The sequence below is a fragment of the Ctenopharyngodon idella genome, chromosome 2, assembly GCF_019924925.1.
Source record: "Ctenopharyngodon idella isolate HZGC_01 chromosome 2, HZGC01, whole genome shotgun sequence".
Taxonomy (NCBI): Eukaryota; Metazoa; Chordata; class Actinopteri; order Cypriniformes; family Xenocyprididae; genus Ctenopharyngodon; species Ctenopharyngodon idella.
The window spans coordinates 36,778,503-36,797,544 of NC_067221.1; the positions used below are offsets into that span (position 1 = coordinate 36,778,503).

The window sequence follows — 19,042 nt, forward strand, 5'->3', positions numbered from 1 at the left end:
CCATACAAATAACAACATCTGCACCAAATTGCATATTTTTGCTCAGGTTTGGCCTCTAAATAAAACTGAGGTGTTTTTTTTTTTCTCCTCAAGTATGAGCTCCATATTCTCACTGTAAGAGTCACAAAAGCCTGATGTATCAAACTCAACAAAAACACACATGCAAAATGTTTTTTTTTTTTTTTTTTTAATTCATTTTAAAGAATTAGATTTTTCCTGACTATTATTTCATACTAAGCCCGGTGTCACAGACAGGGCTTAGATTAAGCCAGGATTAGGCCTTAGTTCAATTAGGGCATTTAAGTAGCTTTTATAAACGTTCACTAGAAAAAAAATGATTACTGGTGTGCATCTTGAGACAAAACAATGGCTCTGACCTATTTTAAGAAATGTCAGTGCAAGTTGCTATCAGATAAAACAGCTCAAACATGCATTTTAGTCTGGGACTAGCTTAAGCCTTGTCTGTGAAACCGGGGGTAAAGGGTTCAAATTAAATATTGACATTTGCTAATATTACCATGAACAATAATTTCAAAACACTAGTCGGTCATTTTTTCTTTTTTTCTTTTTTTCTTTGTGTAGTTGATGGTTTTTGAGCATGAGAACGTGACACAACTCATCTACACTGGCATCTGTCTAAATTGGCCGTAGTCTCTTCCAAGAGCATGACATAAATTTGCGGCATAACACATCAGAGTTTGACTGGACGTGTTTTCTTCTCCCCTTAGTTACTGAGCCTGCTTATTTGCCATTGTAACTATACACGATTATATATTTAGCTGCATTTTATCACTTAGCATTTAGCATTATCTTTTTCCGCACTGTCCATGACCAATCAGAACAGACATGCAACCCATGTTGGTTCAGTTCAAAATGACGAATAACGAATGACTGCTGCAGATATTTCAGTGATGATTAGTTCTGCAGAACTGATGTAGCTGTTCAGGACATTAAAAAACATTCAAAAAGTTGTTGAACTCCTGAATTATTTGCTCTCACATTCTGTCCTGCATGTTTGTATGAGCCGAAAGGTTCAACTAACCAAATTCCATGTCATTCGTTACTGCGAGAAACAGTCTCATGTCTTTCATGTTTTTCTCCCTGTTGTTTTTTTTTCCACCGTTTCTCTCCTCTTTCAGCCGTCTGTCTCAGAATGACGTGGGGGAGTGGAGAGTAACTCTTGCCCTGTCAGCTATGCTGTGATTGTCTACTGATTTCAAAGAGTGCGAGGGGTCAAAGGTTAAGTTGTCTCCAGTATATGTTATTGTGTCTGACACCGGGCTCCATGCTGGAAAAGGGAGCAAAAGAGAGGGACACTTGCAAAGCCATCCAGATTTTGTGGATGTGAAAAACAAATGTAAAAAGACATAAAGGTGTGCTACATTAAATTTAATGTCCAAAGGATGGTTTAAACCAGCGATTCCCAACCCCAGGGGATCCTTAAGCAGACTCTAGGGGGTACTTGGAAAGATTTTAACTGCTTTCACAAAGCCCATAAAACAAAAATGATGGCATTTAAATACAAATATGAGGGCAAAATAGAAATTAAAAATAAATTTGATAAATTCAATAAATAATCTCATGATTAAAAAATGATTAGCTAAAAACATTCAGTTATCTTTTAAGGAAAGAAAACAAAATGTGTACATTTTGTCAATTTATGTGGATGGGAACACACAAGGAAAAAAAGATTGGGAAACACATTTGGGGCTTTTTTTGCACTATATCGTTTTTAGGTTTTTTTTACAATCACTAGGACACATTTCTCAATACTTAGGTCACTTTTTCAAAACTTCACACAGTTCTAAAATGTCTTTAGAAACTAAGAATAACACTTTCTACTGCTTAGAATTCACTGCAGTATATGTTACATAGTCCATGTTTACATTACAGTACACAATTATTCCTAAGTTTCCCCTTTTGTCTAGATGGTAATGAAATTGAAAGACTAATACCTGCATAGGTGTTCAGCTACATGTAATTGTTTTAATAGTATTTCATCTTTTTTAGATTCAGAATATATTATTTCAATATGATATTACAGTAGAAATGCAGCAAATTGCTGGCTTATCCATTTTTGTATTATGTTAGGTTTTTCGAACTTAAGTTTAACAGTTCTGAAAAGAGTATGCAAACATGTGCAGACTGGCCTTTAGGTTTTGGTGTTTATGTATGAGAAAACAATTCATGTAAACTGAAAAATGTAGTCAATGAATGCATTTTGTGCCAAAGCAATTACATGATCCACAGTTTAGCCCACAAAGACTGCTGTTCTGCTCAATGTGTGAAGAGTTAAAAAAAAAGTGACCTAAGTATTGAGAAATGTGTCCTAGTGATTGTAAAAAAAACTGTAACTAAACATGTAACTATACTTGTTAAAAGCTGACATATACATTCAATCACACACATTAATACGAATGAAAGAAAGAGCGAAAGAAAGAGCGAAAGAAAGAAAGAAAGAAAGAAAGAAAGAAAGAAAGAAAGAAAGAAAGAAAGAAAGAAAAGTGACAGCAAAAAAAGAGCAAAAGAAAGAGAAAAAGAAATGATGAAAGTGCAAAAGAAAGTGAAAGAAAAAGTGAAAGAAAGATAGAAAGGAGTAAAAAAGTGAAAGAGCAAACTTTCAAAAGAAAGAATGAAAGCGAAAGAAAGAGCAAAAGAAAGAGCAAAAGAAAGCGAAAGAAAGAGCAAAAGAAAAAGAGTAAAAGCAAAAAAGAGCAAAAGAAAAAGGAAAGAAACAGCGAAGGAAAGAGCAAAAGAAAGAGTGAAAGAAAGAGTGAAAGAAAGAGCAAAAGAAAGAAAGAGCAAAAGAGCGAAAGAAAGCGAAAGAAAGAAAGAAAGAAAGAAAGAAAGAGCATAAAAAGAAAGCAAAAGAAAAAGAGTAAAAGAGCAAAAAAGAGCAAAAGAAAAAGGAAAGAAACAGCGAAAGAAAGAGCAAAAGAAAGAGCGAAAGAAAGCGAAAGAAAGAGTGAAAGAAAGCAAAAGAGCACAAGAGTGAAAGAAAAAGTGAAAGAAAGCTAGAAAGGAGTGAACAAAAGTGAAAGAAAGAGTGAAAGAGCAAACTTTCAAAAGAAAGAAAGAATGAAAGCAAAGTAAAGAACAAAAGAAAGAGTGAAAGAAAGAATGGTTAAGAAAGAGTAAAAGAGCAGAAAGAGTGAAAGAAAGCACAAAAGAAAGCAAAAGAGCAAAAGACAGTGAAAGAAAAAGTGAAAGATAGAAAGGAGTGAACAACAGCGAAAGAAAGAGTGAAAGAGCAAACTTTCAAAAGAAAGAGTGAAAGCGGAAGAAAGAGCAAAGAAAGAAAACGAAAGAAAGAGCGAAAGAAAGAGCGAAAGAGCGAAAGAAAGAGCGAAAGAAAGAAAGAAAGAAAGAAAGAAAGAAAGAAAGAAAGAAAGAAAGTGTCTGATGTTTTCCAGCTCTGCTTCAGTCATAAGAGCCCCTGGAGAGAAGAGTGTTTATGAAACTGAATATATTTCTGAATGAATAAATCTGCTCTATGAAGCTAAAGCTAAATAAATCTGATAGAAATACTGAACCGTCACGCTCATTTCCCTAAAACAGCATTTCATACACAGGTGCAGAATTTAAAAAATGTTAAACAAGATCCAGAAAATAATGCAATTTGTTGTTTATTCCCACAAAAATGTAGAAGGACTATAAAAAATGAAAGGGGAAAAAAGAGAGAGACAAAAAAAGATGGGAAAGATAAAGAAAGGGGAAAAAAGAAAATGTCAATAATTTCAAAACAACAAGTTTGAATGCAATTTATTTATTTTTTCTTATAAATAGTAAATAGTGCTGCATTTTACACATTCTCCATCAACAATTATATGCAGTCGAGAACCAAAAAACATTAAAGTATAAAAAACAAGGTAAAAAATAATTGCCCCAATTCTTAAGATGTGAAGGCAGATGAACATTACGTTACAGAGACAGAACAAAGAACTCAGTTCTGAATCGTCTGCAAACTGCAGTGTGAAAATAAAAGCGACAAACATCCGCATTATGAAACGCTGCATAATCTGGAATCAGAACACAGTTTAAGAACAGATGATCTTGAGCGAGTGAGAACAGACGAGTGTTTATGAGGTATTGAGTGTGTATTGCACTTTCATTGGGTTCGTTCAGAATGTTCAGAATAGCGTACTACCATACTACTCATACTAATTCTGCAGTATGCATATCTGCAAGCAAAACTAACTAGATGACCTTCTACATTTGCTATTGCACTGTGAAATACGCAATACCACAATGCAATGCATTTAAATTGACCTTCCTATTCCATTGTGACCAATGAACTCATTTTCTTGATTCATTTAAAGATGTTTTACACTAAATGACATTAAACTGCAACAGCATTCACAAGGTTGCATACTACAATTTAAAATATTTATCGTTGCATAAAGTTCTGTTTCTCAAACAATTTTAGTATATACTGTAGTATACAGTATGCAATAAGCGATACGATAGTATTCCATTCTGAACATCACTTCTGTCTCATACTAAGATATTTTATGTGTGCTCAGATGAACTGTAATAAAGGGGTCACACTTCTTCAGTTAGTATGTTTATCTCTCTGACATGACTGAAATGCCATTGGACACTTGAGTGCATTCCTTCTAGGTCACCCTCTTTCTCTCTCTGAAGAGGACCTGAGAGCGTTGACTTGTGCTGAATGTGAACATGTTCTTGTGTATTTATGAATGAGAAATAAGGAAAGTTGGCAGACTTTTCCAAGCCCTTATTTCCTAAAAATATCAACAAAATCAAACAAAAATGTGTCTCAACCGTCGAGTTGCGTCACAAACCAGCCACTAAAGTGCGTCCGTCAGTGGACAGCTGATATCAGAGTATGGCGCCACACTCTTCCCTGCCATTCGATGCTGTTTATAAGCACAGTCTCAGTCTTTGAGTTTGTCCTTTTTTGTCCTTTCCCTTTGTCCGTCGTGTGTCCCATGACTTGTCGCTCTTCAGGAAGGAGGCAGTAAGTGTCGTCAGAATGTGTGATGCAGTACCCTGCTCCAAAATGGGATGGATGTACGGACTGGTTTTAACCCGTCCACCACACACCTCAATCCTGGTCCTAAACCCAACCCAACCCTACCCCACAATACCCCCCTCGTAAAAACAACTCAGTCGCACTTTGGACCCACATGTGTTAGGGAGGACCGCCGTCACTCCTGGCTTCTCCACAACGCTCCTCGCTCAGAGACCCAGTGAGGAGCGGGAGTTTGAGGATGGATGGTCGTTTTGGTCAAACATTCAAGAGGTGAAGGAGAGCTCAAGTGCAAGAGTTTACGGTCAGACCATCCATAGATCTCTTCATCTCCTTCCTGTCTGTCTTCATTCGATGCTGGGTTTCAGATAATGAAAGGCACCTGAAAGAGACAGAGACATAAATTAACCTCAGGGTTCATTAACTAAAACCATAAAAAAAAAAAAAAAAAAACAAACAAACAAACATATTCATTACTTGAAATAAAATAAACATTCATTGAAAAAAATAAATAAATAAATATATATATATATATATATATATATATATATATATATATAGACCAATATAGATTGACCAATATATATATATAACTTAAACTTATTTTATTTCAGCTATTTTTGTTTATTATTTTCATTTAGTTTGTTGAAATACTATAATAACTGAAAGAAAAAACTTAATAAAAACTATATAAATATATTAAAAAAATAACAATAGTAAAAATGCAAAAAATACAAAAAACAACAAAATTACTAAACAAAAAACAGAAAACATAAAATAAAATTAAAAATATTACAAAAAAAAAACGATAGTATATCAATGATACTAAAATAATACTGAATAAATTTAATAAAATGTGCAATTAAAAAAACGTGTATTGAATATATACAATTTTAAACATGTAAAATCATGTTTTAAACATAAATGAAATACAAAAATATCACAAAAAATTACTAAACAGAAAATATAAAATAAAATTCAAAATATTACCAAAAAAATGATAGTATATCATTATATAATAAAAATTTTAATAAAATGTATGATTAAAAAAATGTGTATTAAATATATACAATTTGAAACATGTTTTAAAAATTAATGAAATACATATTAAAATGTGTATAATTGAATATAAATTAATGTAAATTTCAGACTTCATTTATATAACCTGCTTCTACTATTTTACATTACTTTGTTACATTGGACAAATTTAACATAAATATCTCTAAACAGTAAAATAAAATTAAATTTAATACACTAAAATAAAATAATAAAATAAAATAAAACAAAGCATTTTATAGCATATAGCAATATAGCATTTTATTTTTATTTATTTAATATAATAATATTAGTTTTGTAATACACACAAAATGCCAAAAAGGCCTGAAATGATATGATTTTATTTATTATTTACATTCATTATTTTACATTAAGGTCTTGGAAGTTTACTGATGCCTCCTAGTGGGCTCCGGGACAATGGCTGAGAAACACTGACATCAATATATGATTATATCAATATAGTCTTTGCCAATAGAAAGAAAAATAAACTGAAATATGCAAAAGCAAAAAATACAGCACATGATTGAGTGAGCCAGTGCGTGCCAATTCCGCTAAGAATACAGACAGACAGAGTGAAAAAGAGAGATTGAGTGGGGAAAATGAAAAGAGAGCTGTCCTATATTCAGTTCTTTATGGATCAGAGTCAATGATCAACAGCAACTACAGATCTGACCCGTCTGCAACACATGGTTCTAATATCTGCCTGCCACGGGCCATTCTACTCCTACACGAGACCCCCACTAACTCCTCCACGGACCCCCAGCTCTGTGCTTACGGGGTGCGGACCCCAGCAAATTAATGATATCAAGATGCAGTCCTGGATTGGGCACTCGACATGCAGTCCCCCCCCTCCGCCTCTGCCAAACATGTTCTGAGATGGCTGCTCCTCTCATTTCAGTGTGTTTGAGTGGATCATGAACGATATCTTTGTTACCCAGAGCTCATTACATGGCTGGCTGACGGATGCCTAGAGCTGATGAGATATAGCTCATCTCACAGGGTCGTGAAAGGTTGCGGGTTAAGCATCATAAACCATGACAGCGCTAACCTGTGCGGCGGCTAACTAATGTAAACTGATGATTACGTCTCAGATTAAAAGACCAGTACTCCACTGAAAATAATCTCAGCTGACGTTCAGATGATCGTGTTTCAAAAATTGCAATTTATCAAAATCACGTGACTTGTACACTATAAAAAGAATTGTTGGTTTAACTTAAAAAAGTAAGTTACCTGGTTGCCTTAAAATTCTGAGTTCATTGAAATTAAAAATTTGAGTTGATACAATGAAGGTGATTGGTTTAATCAACAGAAACTCAAAATATTATGTTATCTGAACCACATTAATTACTGAAGTTGATTTAACAAGAAAAAATGTTGTGATAACAAATCATGAAAATAAATTTTTACAGTTTTTTTATCAATAAAAGTGTCAAAAAGTGTACAAATTAAAAATATATGATTAAATGAAATTAAAATTGAATGAATTTAGTTCATTTAAACCTTGCCCTTTCTTACAACTGACTGCAAGCTCGCATTTAGATTTGCCTCCATCCAATTAACAACCGAACTGATACATAGAACCAAGTCCCAGCCCTACAATTTTTTTTTTGATAATCCATTTCACTCAGACGTACATCACAATATGGAAGAAGATATCTGCCGCTACTCCCGTTACATCGCAACTTTAAAAAAGCTAAAGAAGACAGCTAACCAAGAAAAAAACATTATTAGCATTATTAAAAAACAATTCCTGATGGACAAAATCAAGTCCCGTCCTACATTTTTTCTTGTTCGAGAAGCCGTTTCACTTGGATATATACGTCACAATAGGGACAAAGACACTATTTCAACTTCCGTTTCATGCCAAATTTAATGGTATATGCATTTGATGTAATGAGTATTCGCTAAAACTAGGGCTGTCAAATCGATTAATCTCGATATATGTACATATATCACCTGATATGATATATGTATATATGTACAGACACACACACGTATATACATATATGTACACACATATATTATATAGACACAAACTTTTATGTTAGATGTGATTAATCATGATTAATCGATTTGACAGCACCAGCTAAAACTTTTCACTAGGTTAGAAGAACATTTCTTCTAACAAGACCTAAACCTTTAAATAATGTTCTCGCGTACTATAAAGCAAATCCAAAAACGAACATTTTATGTTTTGAAATGTTTTTAGAACATAAATATGTGGGTCACTCTCGCTACAGTACAAACAGTGCTGGTATTCACCTTACTCTGCCCATATTGGCTGTACTGGTAAGATGCCACATGGTCCACGCTGTACCCGGGTGAACTGTAGCTGGAGGGGCAGTAGGACTGGGAGCTGGGCAGAGTTGGCATGCTGGCCAGGCCTGGCAGACCCTCCAGTCTCTGAGAGGAGTGGCAGCTGGCAGCCATGCCTGTGCTGGGCTCCAAACCGCCAGTCAACGGAGAGAGGGCAAAATCACTCTGCGGCTGGTGGGGAACTCCACCCGGATTCAACAGCCCCATCACCTGAGGAAAAAAAAGAGAATACATGTTGAGTTCCTTTTTTAACAAGCAAATTGCTGAAAAAATTTAGCCTGGACCAGTATAGATTTCTGTGCTATTCAGGCTGGTTTATGCTGGTTAGCTAAGACATGACCAAATTTTGGTGACCAAGTGAGTTCAGAAAACCACATTTAATCATCTATATGCTTACAAACCAGTTTTATAAAGACAAACCATGCTGTTTTAATAAATGTTTAGTACTTTTAGCACTACTATTACTATTGTTTATAACCATACTTATTAAACTTAAAGGGTTAGTTCACCCAAAACCGAAAATTCTGTCATCATTTACTCACCCTTAAGTTGTTCCAAACCTGTATGAGTTTCTTTCTTCTGTTGAACACAAAAGAAGATATTTTGAGGAATGTTGGCAACCAAACAGTTGACGGTAAATACTATGGCAGTTAATGGCTATAGTCAACAATTTGGTTACCAAAATATTAAACAGATGAAAGAAACTCATACAGGTTTGGAACAACTTGAGGGTGAGTAAATGATGACAGAATTTTAATTTTTAGGTGAACTATCCCTTTAATATGAAATGGCACATAATTTGTCCCACATTTGTGCTCAAACTGTTTGGTACCTCAAATCCTGCAGGTATGCTATTAATTTTCCAAGCGAGCAGTCTTCAAATTTTCACCTGGCAGATGATAAAATGGGTGAAAAATCCCATAGACTTACATTGAAGCACCTAGCAACACCCTGGCAACCACTCACAGCACAGTCAATTAGTTTTCAGAACCTCTCAAATTTACTTCAGAAAATGTACAATAATTTTTAACACCTTTTTTCCCATTTTTAAGACACCTGGAATAACTTAAGTTCCCAGATCTATGAGAATTCTGCATCTTCACCAAATAAAACAATGAAAATTTGCTTTTAATTTGAGTTCTGTGATGTTGAATGAATTCAGCATACCAAACTAAACATAACGAAAACGCTAAAGTTTTTAATCCAAACCGTTAAGAAAAAAAAACCCTACTTAAGTGTAACACGCATCTGAAATGATTCGGTGACAGCGAGTGAAGATCTCTCCAGCTCTCACACAGCGTCTCTGGCCGCCCGTATCTAATTCACAAAGTGACAGACAGATGGAAGCGGGACGTGAGTGTGCCATCAGTGTCTGCGAGCTTTCGTACGCTCCTTGATGGGCCAAGTACATATCAGTTCCCTCCTTCTGCTAATCATTAATCAAAACCAGTCCGGCCCAGAAAAAAATCTCCTGCACACAGACTGAACAACCGGCCCACTGACTCCGTCCAGAGTCCATGAGAGTCAAATTATTCCCCATCCTGCTGGACACATGGTTCCTTTTAAACAGTTACCCGGTGCAACCAAAGAGGGGGTGGAGTCAGACAAGAGGGGCTGTATTTCTTTGCCTGGTTAACATGTTCCTGAAAAAGTTGTGTGTTTGGGTAAAGAGCATAACCAGATGAAAAAAACAAAAAGAGTAAGAAAACTAAAAACGTTTTTCTATCAAGATTTAATGTTAAAATTTAATAGAACAAGAGAAGCACAGGGTATACGTGTGCCACATGCCGTGGGAAGAGGAGTAACAGTTGCAGAGAAAGTATTGCACATTAAATATGTGGGTGGGTTTGCTTAGATATACTTTAGAGACAAATTTGTCCTCAGACGTGAGCTAAATCTTACAAAAACCTCCCTTTGGGGACATCTGGAAAAGTCCTCAACTGAAAAAACAATTCATAAATCATGTTTTTATTTATTTAAAACTCAAAAATCTCGGTTACAGTGATGCACTTACCAAGGTTGAAAAATTAAACTAAAACCATTAAAAAAAAAAAAACATTTTAAAATAATATAAATGTTAACTTAAATAAAATATGAAAATTTATTTCAGCTAGTTGCCAAGGCAATATTTCTCATTTTCATTTAGCTTAACTTGATGTAATAAATAACTAAAACTGAAATAAAATTACTAAAAAATATAAAATATAAAATAAAAATTATTAAAAAAATAAAAATATACAATATAACAATGTTATAAAAATTATATAAAATTAAATTAATAAAAAATATATAGATTAAAAAAAAATGATTAAAAATGACAAAAAAACAATAAAATGACTAAAACTTTATCTAAAATTAAAATGAAAACAGACAATATAAAAATAAAACTAATTAAAAATATTAATATGTACTATAAAAGTATCTAAATGATTATATATATATGAATAAATATTGATTATATATAAAAATGATTATAAATAAATAAATATTATTATTAACATGATTTTTCAGTGTAAATTTATTCTCATAAATTTTTTATTTTTATGACTATAAAAATGAATACAAATAAAATAAACAATTTCTAAGAGAAGAGTTAATGTAAGTGCTTTTTTAAAATTATGAGCTTCACTTTTTTGCTTTTAAATCCTTCAAAAATTATCCCCATTAACTTCCATTGTAAGTGCCACACTGTAACCTTTTTTTTTTTTGCTATATATATATATATATATATATATATATATATATATATATAAAATAGACAATCTAAATAATTTTTTGTGGTAAAATTATGCCACAAATGCTGTCTAATGAGCTTAACTTATTTTGAACCCAGTATATTAATTCAAAACAATAGGCGTCTATGGTATTTCCTCATTTCGCTAGGAAACCATGTGTGTTTGTGCGGTTAACACTTTTACAAGCTGTGTGAAGGGTCATGAAATTCCTTTTGGGGTTCATCTTCAACAGCTGTTCAGGAGAGAAATGAACTGAAAGCTCTAAGCGCTCACAGATTTTCAGGTGCTTTCCCCACCTTGCAGATAACTCAAGGATCACACGAGCTGACAGCGTATATCATGTACAGCAGAGCATGTGTGAGTCACACGGTGATGTGTGATGCTTAACAAATGAAAAGCACATGGAGGTTAAACTCTCTCGTTCACCTCCCCATGGGGGGCCTGGGCCCCGGCTACATGTGAGGTGAAAGCGAAAATGTTCCTTCCATGTCGAGACCACAGACAGGAGTTGTTGACAAAAAGCTTCCTCATAAAACATTTTCCCAGCCAGTTTGATGCATGTACGCAGCTGTCCGGAGGAACTTGGGGGATAAAGAACCCTACAATCGGCAGAGCTCAAAGAGCAAAAACACATTTCCAAATCAATATAAAATGTCATTTTGATGGAATATTGTAGATTAAAAATTAGTTAAAAGATTTTTGTAATTACCATTTATTTGTTGTTGTTGATGTTGTTGTTTTTACAAACTGATGCATGAGTTGAAATTATTTCTTATATTTAAACTCATGTCGTTCCAAACCCATAAGACTTTCGTTCATCTCCGAAACACAAAAGAAGATATTTTTAATGAAATCTGAGAACTTTCTGTCCTTCCATAGACAGCTAAGCGACTACCACTTTGACGCTTCAAAAAGTTCATAAAGAGATCATAAAACTAATCCATATGAATTGAGCCATTTAGTCTAAATTTGCTGAAGAGACTCGATCAATTTATATGATGAACAGATTGAATTTAGGCTTTTATTCACATATAAACATTGATCTGTGAACATAAACAGAAGCTCAACTGAACCTGCTTGACGTGCGGGAACAAACCTCTTGTGGAAGCTCAAACGTGATGCGTAACACACGAGAATGAACCTTATTGGTTCTCACAGGCATCAAGCAAACATGTTTGAGCTTCCGTTTACCATAACTGATGTGTGAGTTAATGAATGTTTATATGTGAATTAAAACCTAAATTCAATCTGTTCATTATATAAGGCGATCAAGTCTCTTCAGAAAAATTGGACTAAACTGCTCACTTCATATGAATTAGTTTTACAATCTCTTTATGAACTTTTTGAAGCGTCAAAGTGGTAGTTGCGTAGCTGTCAATGGAGGGACAGAAAGCTCTCAGATTTCATCAAAAAGATCTTCATTTGTGTTTCGGAGATGAACGAAAGTCTTACGGGTTTGGAACGACATGAGGGTGAGTAATTAATGACAGAATTTCAGAACAACAAAAACACAAAAATGGACCATAATGTACCATGGTAATACCATGTTTATTTACATGTACCACGGCAATCATTCAGTAGCACTGTATTTATCAAAGTATCTCCATCTAATACCAATGCTGCACCACCATATTTTTTGTAATTAATAGATAAGAAATAAATGATATATCATTCTAAATAATCAGTTTCATTTGCTAATAAATTACAAACCAATCTGCAGGGACAACCCTCCTCAACACACTCCGAATCCCAAGCTTATTTCAGCATACATTAAACCACAGATAAATACATAATTCAAACAATTAGCCAACAAAGTGGCTCATTTGCATAAATTACACAGCGCATTATGGAGGGTAAATTCTCCCATTCCAATCAATTAAGAGTCTGGAGGATCTCATAATTAGAATCCCAGACGCCGAGAGTTCCAACATCGTCATGACGATGAGAATCCCTGCCCTTCAACAACAACACAACAGCACTGGCCGACCCTGAGCCAGGTTACACACACACACACACACACTAATGGCAATAACAGACTGAGTGCGAGTGTGAGAGTTACCTGACCTCTAAGTCATTCCTGACGGAGGAATGCTGCCTTAATGACTAGGAATTGGTTCTGATTACAAACCCTGCTGCTGGGGGCGCTGCAATTAGACACACTTCAATTAATACGTCATGTTAAATAACTTTGTGCAGTTCAATTACTGTACACGAGGCGATCGTCCAAATCCACGGAGAGGAGTCTTTATTTCATAAGGTTTATGCTTTTTAAAATCATGAATTGAACTTTAGCATAATTAGAAAAATAAAGATGTTTTGATAACACTTTAAAATAAGGTCCCATTCCTTAACGTTAGTTAACTAGCATTAACCAACAATGAGCAATACATTTGTTACAGGATTTATCATTATATCATTATATAAATATACAACTGTTCATTGTTAGTTCGTGTTAGTTTAGGTCTATTAAATAATATTAAGAGATACAGATACACTTTTGATTTTAATAATGTAATAGTAAAGATCAGTGTTGGGGGTAACGCATTACAAGTAACTTGAGTTACATAATCACATTACTTTTTTTTTAAGTAACTAGTAAAGTAACGCATTACTTTTAAATTTACGACAAAATATCTGAGTTACTTTTTCAAATAAGGTAGGCAAGTTACTTTGACATGTTGTGTGCATTGTGTAAACATGCTGGTTATTCCAACCCGATCTCACAGCAATTGTACTTATTTTACGAGGTGGCTAATTTGCACGAATTCGTACGTTTTTTAGTAAATCGTACGTATTTTACGAGTTGCCAAATTCGTATGAATTCATACGAATCGCCTACCCCTGACCCTACCCATCAATGGGGTTTAGACAAATCATATGAATTAGTACGAGTGAGGTCGTATGAATTCGTATGAATAAGCCACCTCGTAAAATACGTATGAATTGGTCATGAGATAGTGTTGGTTATTCTAGACTAGTTCTAAACTAAATGTGAGCTCATTTACTTATGTGTCCTATTCTTCTTTAATCCAGAATGGCAGCACAACTGAAAGGCTTGTTTGAGCTGCGCCCTCTACTGTACAGGTGTGAATTTGCATTTCCTTCAGCCTGAGGCTTATTCATTTCACTTTTGGTGTGAAAGGACCTATACATTTGCCAAAAATATAACTTTTTTGTTGTTATAAAAACAAACAAACAAACAGCCCATCCCAGATGAGAAAAATAACGCAACACATTACTTTACATAAAAAGTAACGCAATTAGTTACTTTTTTAGATAGTAACGCAATATTGTAATGCATTATCTTTCCCCAACTCTGGTACTGAAATTAACATGAACTTACATTAATATATGCTTTAGAAGTATTATTCATTGTTAGTTCATGTTAACAAAAATGGAACCTTATTGTTTGGAGCCTTATTAAGTGTTACCTAACTTTTCATACGAAATGTCGTTATTTACTCATCCCCATGTCATTCCAAAACTGTATGTTTTCCATGAAACACAAAATTAGGCAGTTTTTAAAGAATTGTCATGCAGCTTTTTCCATGCAATAATATAGTGAACAAAGGCTGTCAAGTCTCAAAAAGGGGGAAAAAAAAGTAGCATTAAAGTGATCTTCTGGAGCCATGCATATATAGATTTGTATTAGGAACAGACCTAAATTTAAGTTGGATGTACTCTTATGATTTATGGTGCTTTTTTGTGTTTTATTTTTTGGAGACAGACAACCATGGAAACAGTGAGCTGTTGTTTTATCACAAGAGCTTTAGCAATCCCTCAAAATGTTTTCTGGAAGAAAGAATGTCATTCAAGCTTCAATCAACATGAGGGTGAGTAAATAATGACAGAATTTTTATTTTTGGGTGAACTATCCCTTTAACAAAAACGTTATTGTACCATATCATATCTGATCAATGGCGATGTGTTTAGACTGCAGTGTTGCTTGTTTTCCATAAATCTTACTGCATTTTCAGGCTTTTGTCTCTTTTGTGTGTGTGTGGGTGTTATGAGAAAGAACCTCATTCTCAACACCATCTTCTGTTTCATAGCCTCAGGCCACTCTCTATCTCAATCACTCTAATTTTTCCTCTGCGTCCATTTCTTTCTCTCTCTGTCCATCTCTTTCATTCCATTTATCTGTATCACGCAGCACTCAGAGGGGTTTGAGTTTGAGGACAGTACCCAGAATGCCACTCCTGTGTAACTACCGGATGCTTTGAGGCAGTTAGGAGCTCATTTTCTGGTTGTTAGCACATTCTGCGCAGCAGGCGAGCCGACAGATAACAGCTGATGAGTGTGTAATCACAAATAATTGTCTTTCACTTCTCGTTTCCATCATCATCATCCTTACGGTCATGTCCTACCCCTCCTCACACCTTCATTCTCACATTCACTCACATTGCCAATCCGCTGGTCGGTGTAAAAACAGAGACCTTCAGAAAGCAACACCACAATAAACAATGATCTGAGCTTGTATTGACTATTCAAAAGTATGGGGTCAGTAAGATGTAAAAAAAATAAATAAATAAATAAATCAATCAATACTTTTATTCCGCAAGGATGCATAATGTTCTTGAACACCAAATCAGCATATTAGAATTGTTTCTGAAGGATCATGTGACACTGAAGACTGGAGTAATGATGCTGAAAATTCAGCTTTGATCACAGGAATAAATTACATTTTAAAACATATTAAAATAGAAAACCGTTATTTTAAATTGTAATAATATCTCACAATATTACTGTTTTTACTGTATTTTTAAGTAAATAAATGCAGCCTCGGTGAGTATAAGAGACTTCTTACAAAAACAAGAATAAAATTGTTGACCCCAAACTGTATCTGCACTAACCTTGATAATGACTACAGTCCTGCGGTCAACCCTTTCTAGTAAAACTCATTGAATTAAACAGCTGTATTTTGTGACTGTACCTTTAAGATTTCCTTGTATGGCCCTGTATGATTGCCTAACCTCTCTGCATGAGAATTGAGTAACAACGTCTCAACCATAACACAGATAACGCCTCTGGCAACTGGTCAATATATACAGCCATATGTACAAAAAACATATATGTCACATGAGATGATACTGACCTGTGATGGGAGGCTGTTGCTGATGGTGGGGTTCACTGGGTTTGCATGGCCTGGCGCGGCCACATAGCCATCCGAGTAACCAGAGAAGCCGTGACGTCCAGAGGAGAGGCAGTAGGCCGAACTCCCCTCCTGGGCCCCCGGTCCGCTGCCAAGCCCAGTCTGATGCACTGAGGTGGGGGGAAGAGGCTGAGGCCTGTGCACAGTGCTGGGCTGATCAGACACTGATGGGAGAGAAAGAAAAAGAGAAAGAGAAAGAGAAAGAGAAAGAGAAAGAGAAACAGAAACAGAAACAGAAACAGAGAAACAGAAACAGAGAAAGAGAAATAGGGGGAAAAGTTATATACGTTTTATATTTATAAGTTGATCTTTATAAAAACTAGGCTTTTTTGGATGACAATTATTGTACATAAAGACATTTTCAAGGTCATTTCCATTTTTACAGGTGCTAGTTGGCAATTTTATTGCCATTTGAATAGATTTTTTTCCTTGTACTAACATAAATCCCATCCAAATTCATATCTTTGAGCTTCCAAGGACTAAATGAACCAAAAATAGATTCAGAAACTGTTTCGAAAGGGCCTTATGGCTACTATTTGACACTTTGCATGACTGTTTGAAATGAAGTACACTACCATTCAAAAGTTTGGTGTTTTTAAGATTTCCGTAAGTCTCTTACGCTCACCAAGGCTGCATTTATTTGATCAAAAATACAATAAAATAGTAATATTTTGAAATATTATTACTATTTAAAATTATCGTTTTCTATTTGAATATATATCAATAAAATGTAATTAATTTCTGTGATGCAAAGCTGAATTTCAGCATCATTACTCCAGTCTTCAGTGTCACATGATCCTTCAGAGCTTCTTAATATTTTTGTGTAAACCGTGATGCATTTTTTTTCATGATGCTTTTTTCATCATTTATTTGAAATGGAAATCTTTTGTAACACTGTAAATGTCTTTACTGTCACTTTTGATAAATTTAATGCATCCTTGCTGATTAAAAGTATTAATTTCTATTTTTTTTTAAAAACTTACTGGCCCCAAACTTTTGAATGGTAGTGTATTACTATGCTTTACAGTTCTCACCTTGTGAGATAGATGAGGGAGGGTAAGGGCTGTCCGCCAGCTGATAGGGCTGAAGACTTGACATCGCGGAGGGTGGGAAACCACCAGGTATCAGGTGATTAAACGCCATTAGCTGATTGGCTCCTGCCTGCTTCCTCCAGCGAGCTCTTCGATTACTGAACCAAACCTGCAAAACAACAAACAATATACTTATATTGAACATTCATACACTCGTAAGACTGTTTTTATACACAAACTGGTGCCAAATTTATGACACATTTCAGCATGGGCTTCCTACAACACCCCCCTTTATTCAGGAATACGATATTCGACCATGTTATTCCTGTAAGAATGTGTTTGTATGCTTGTTGTAACTGAGTTTACACAGGCACTCTTTGTGTGTTCAGTAGCTCGAAGCGTGTTTGGTCTGATTGCGATCGAAACATCTGTGCTCATTAAAAAGCGATGACATCATGTCATGGGTTCTAGTTTAATTGGGTTAGAAGGACTTAATAATAGAGTTTATTAAAAGATTCTGTTTTGGGGGTTTTCTGCAACAGAATACTAGGGTAAAAACAAGAGGTCAGACGTGGCACAAAGAAGCCTGTGTTTATGCGAGTGTGTCATGTGACTTCGGGGCAGGGGTGCAGGGCTAAATGCTGGTTAATTTAGTCTTCCAGTGTAAACCACATTAACGTTTTTTTAGCGGCAATGTAACTTATGAGAAAGTGTGTAGAGTGATTACAGGCAAAAAAGTTGACATGGTCACATCATTAACAAAACTTTTACAGGAAGTAAAAGAGTTGGATATTAAAAGTTTGTGGATAAATATACCTGTACTCGTGCCTCGGTGAGTTTAGCTCTCTGAGCGAGCTCTTCTCTGGTGTATATATCAGGATAATGGGTGCGTTCAAAAGCTCTTTCCAGCTCCTCCAGCTGCTCAGCCGTAAACGTGGTCCGACTGCGCCGCTGTTTTCTCTTTAGGGGCAAACCTGGTTCTGAGTCCACATCTGAGCCCTCATCTGAGTGGCTTGCTACAAAGTAAACATTAAAATTAGGTTATTATGAAATAAAGAGTAAACCCAGTACTCTGTTATCAGCTGTGAGAGCACAAACTTTAAAATGAGAAGTTCATGACTTGAATTTGGATCTGTTCCTTGCACAAAGCTATTGCATGGCTTCAAAAGAGTTGGAATACAGAACAAAAGTCTCTTTTATGATACATTTATGGTGCTTTTCACAGCCCCAGTCCTCAATGAGTTTCATGATAAAGAAAAGAGTGACCAAAATATTTGCATTCCACAGACTAAAGAAAGTCACAAGTTAAAGCAAAATCAAATAAAATAAAAATAAAAAAGTGAGTAAATATATACATTTTTCCTACTAGGAATAGTTTTTGAGCAGCAGTGCTTTGAAAATTATGTAGTAAACAAAAATAAAATTAAATAAAATTAAATTAAATTAAAAAAAATAATAATAAAATAAAAAGTAAATATATACATTTTTTCCCCACTAGAAATAGATTTTTAGCAACAACGCTTTGAAAATTATATTGTAGTCCATGTCCTGATGCACAAGCGATAACTAAAATATTTCAATGAAAAAAAATTCTGCATACTGAATATACAAACATACACATTTAAAGTAAAAATGTATGAAATACAATAAGAAAAAAAGTTAAACATGGCAATTCTACGTCATATTTTCGTGATTTGTTATCACAACATTTTGTCTTTTGTCAAATCAACTTCAATAATTAATATGGTTCAGATAACAT

At 34.7% G+C, this 19,042-nt stretch overlaps 1 protein-coding gene across 2 annotated transcripts in view; it reads right to left on the minus strand.

Moving 5' to 3' along the window:
* Positions 1-581: 581 nt before the first annotated feature.
* pax3a (paired box 3a) overlaps positions 582-19,042 on the minus strand; it is a 36,223-nt gene continuing 17,762 nt past the window's right edge. For both annotated transcript variants that reach the window (XM_051877037.1, XM_051877028.1), the window contains exons 5-9: positions 18,100-18,299; positions 17,287-17,452; positions 16,196-16,416; positions 8,312-8,575; positions 582-5,375 (exon numbers count right to left, since the gene is read on the minus strand). In XM_051877037.1, the coding sequence (XP_051732997.1) occupies positions 5,358-5,375; positions 8,312-8,575; positions 16,196-16,416; positions 17,287-17,452; positions 18,100-18,299 (869 nt within the window). In that variant the 3' untranslated portion in view covers positions 582-5,357. The remainder of the gene's footprint in view (positions 5,376-8,311; positions 8,576-16,195; positions 16,417-17,286; positions 17,453-18,099; positions 18,300-19,042) is intronic.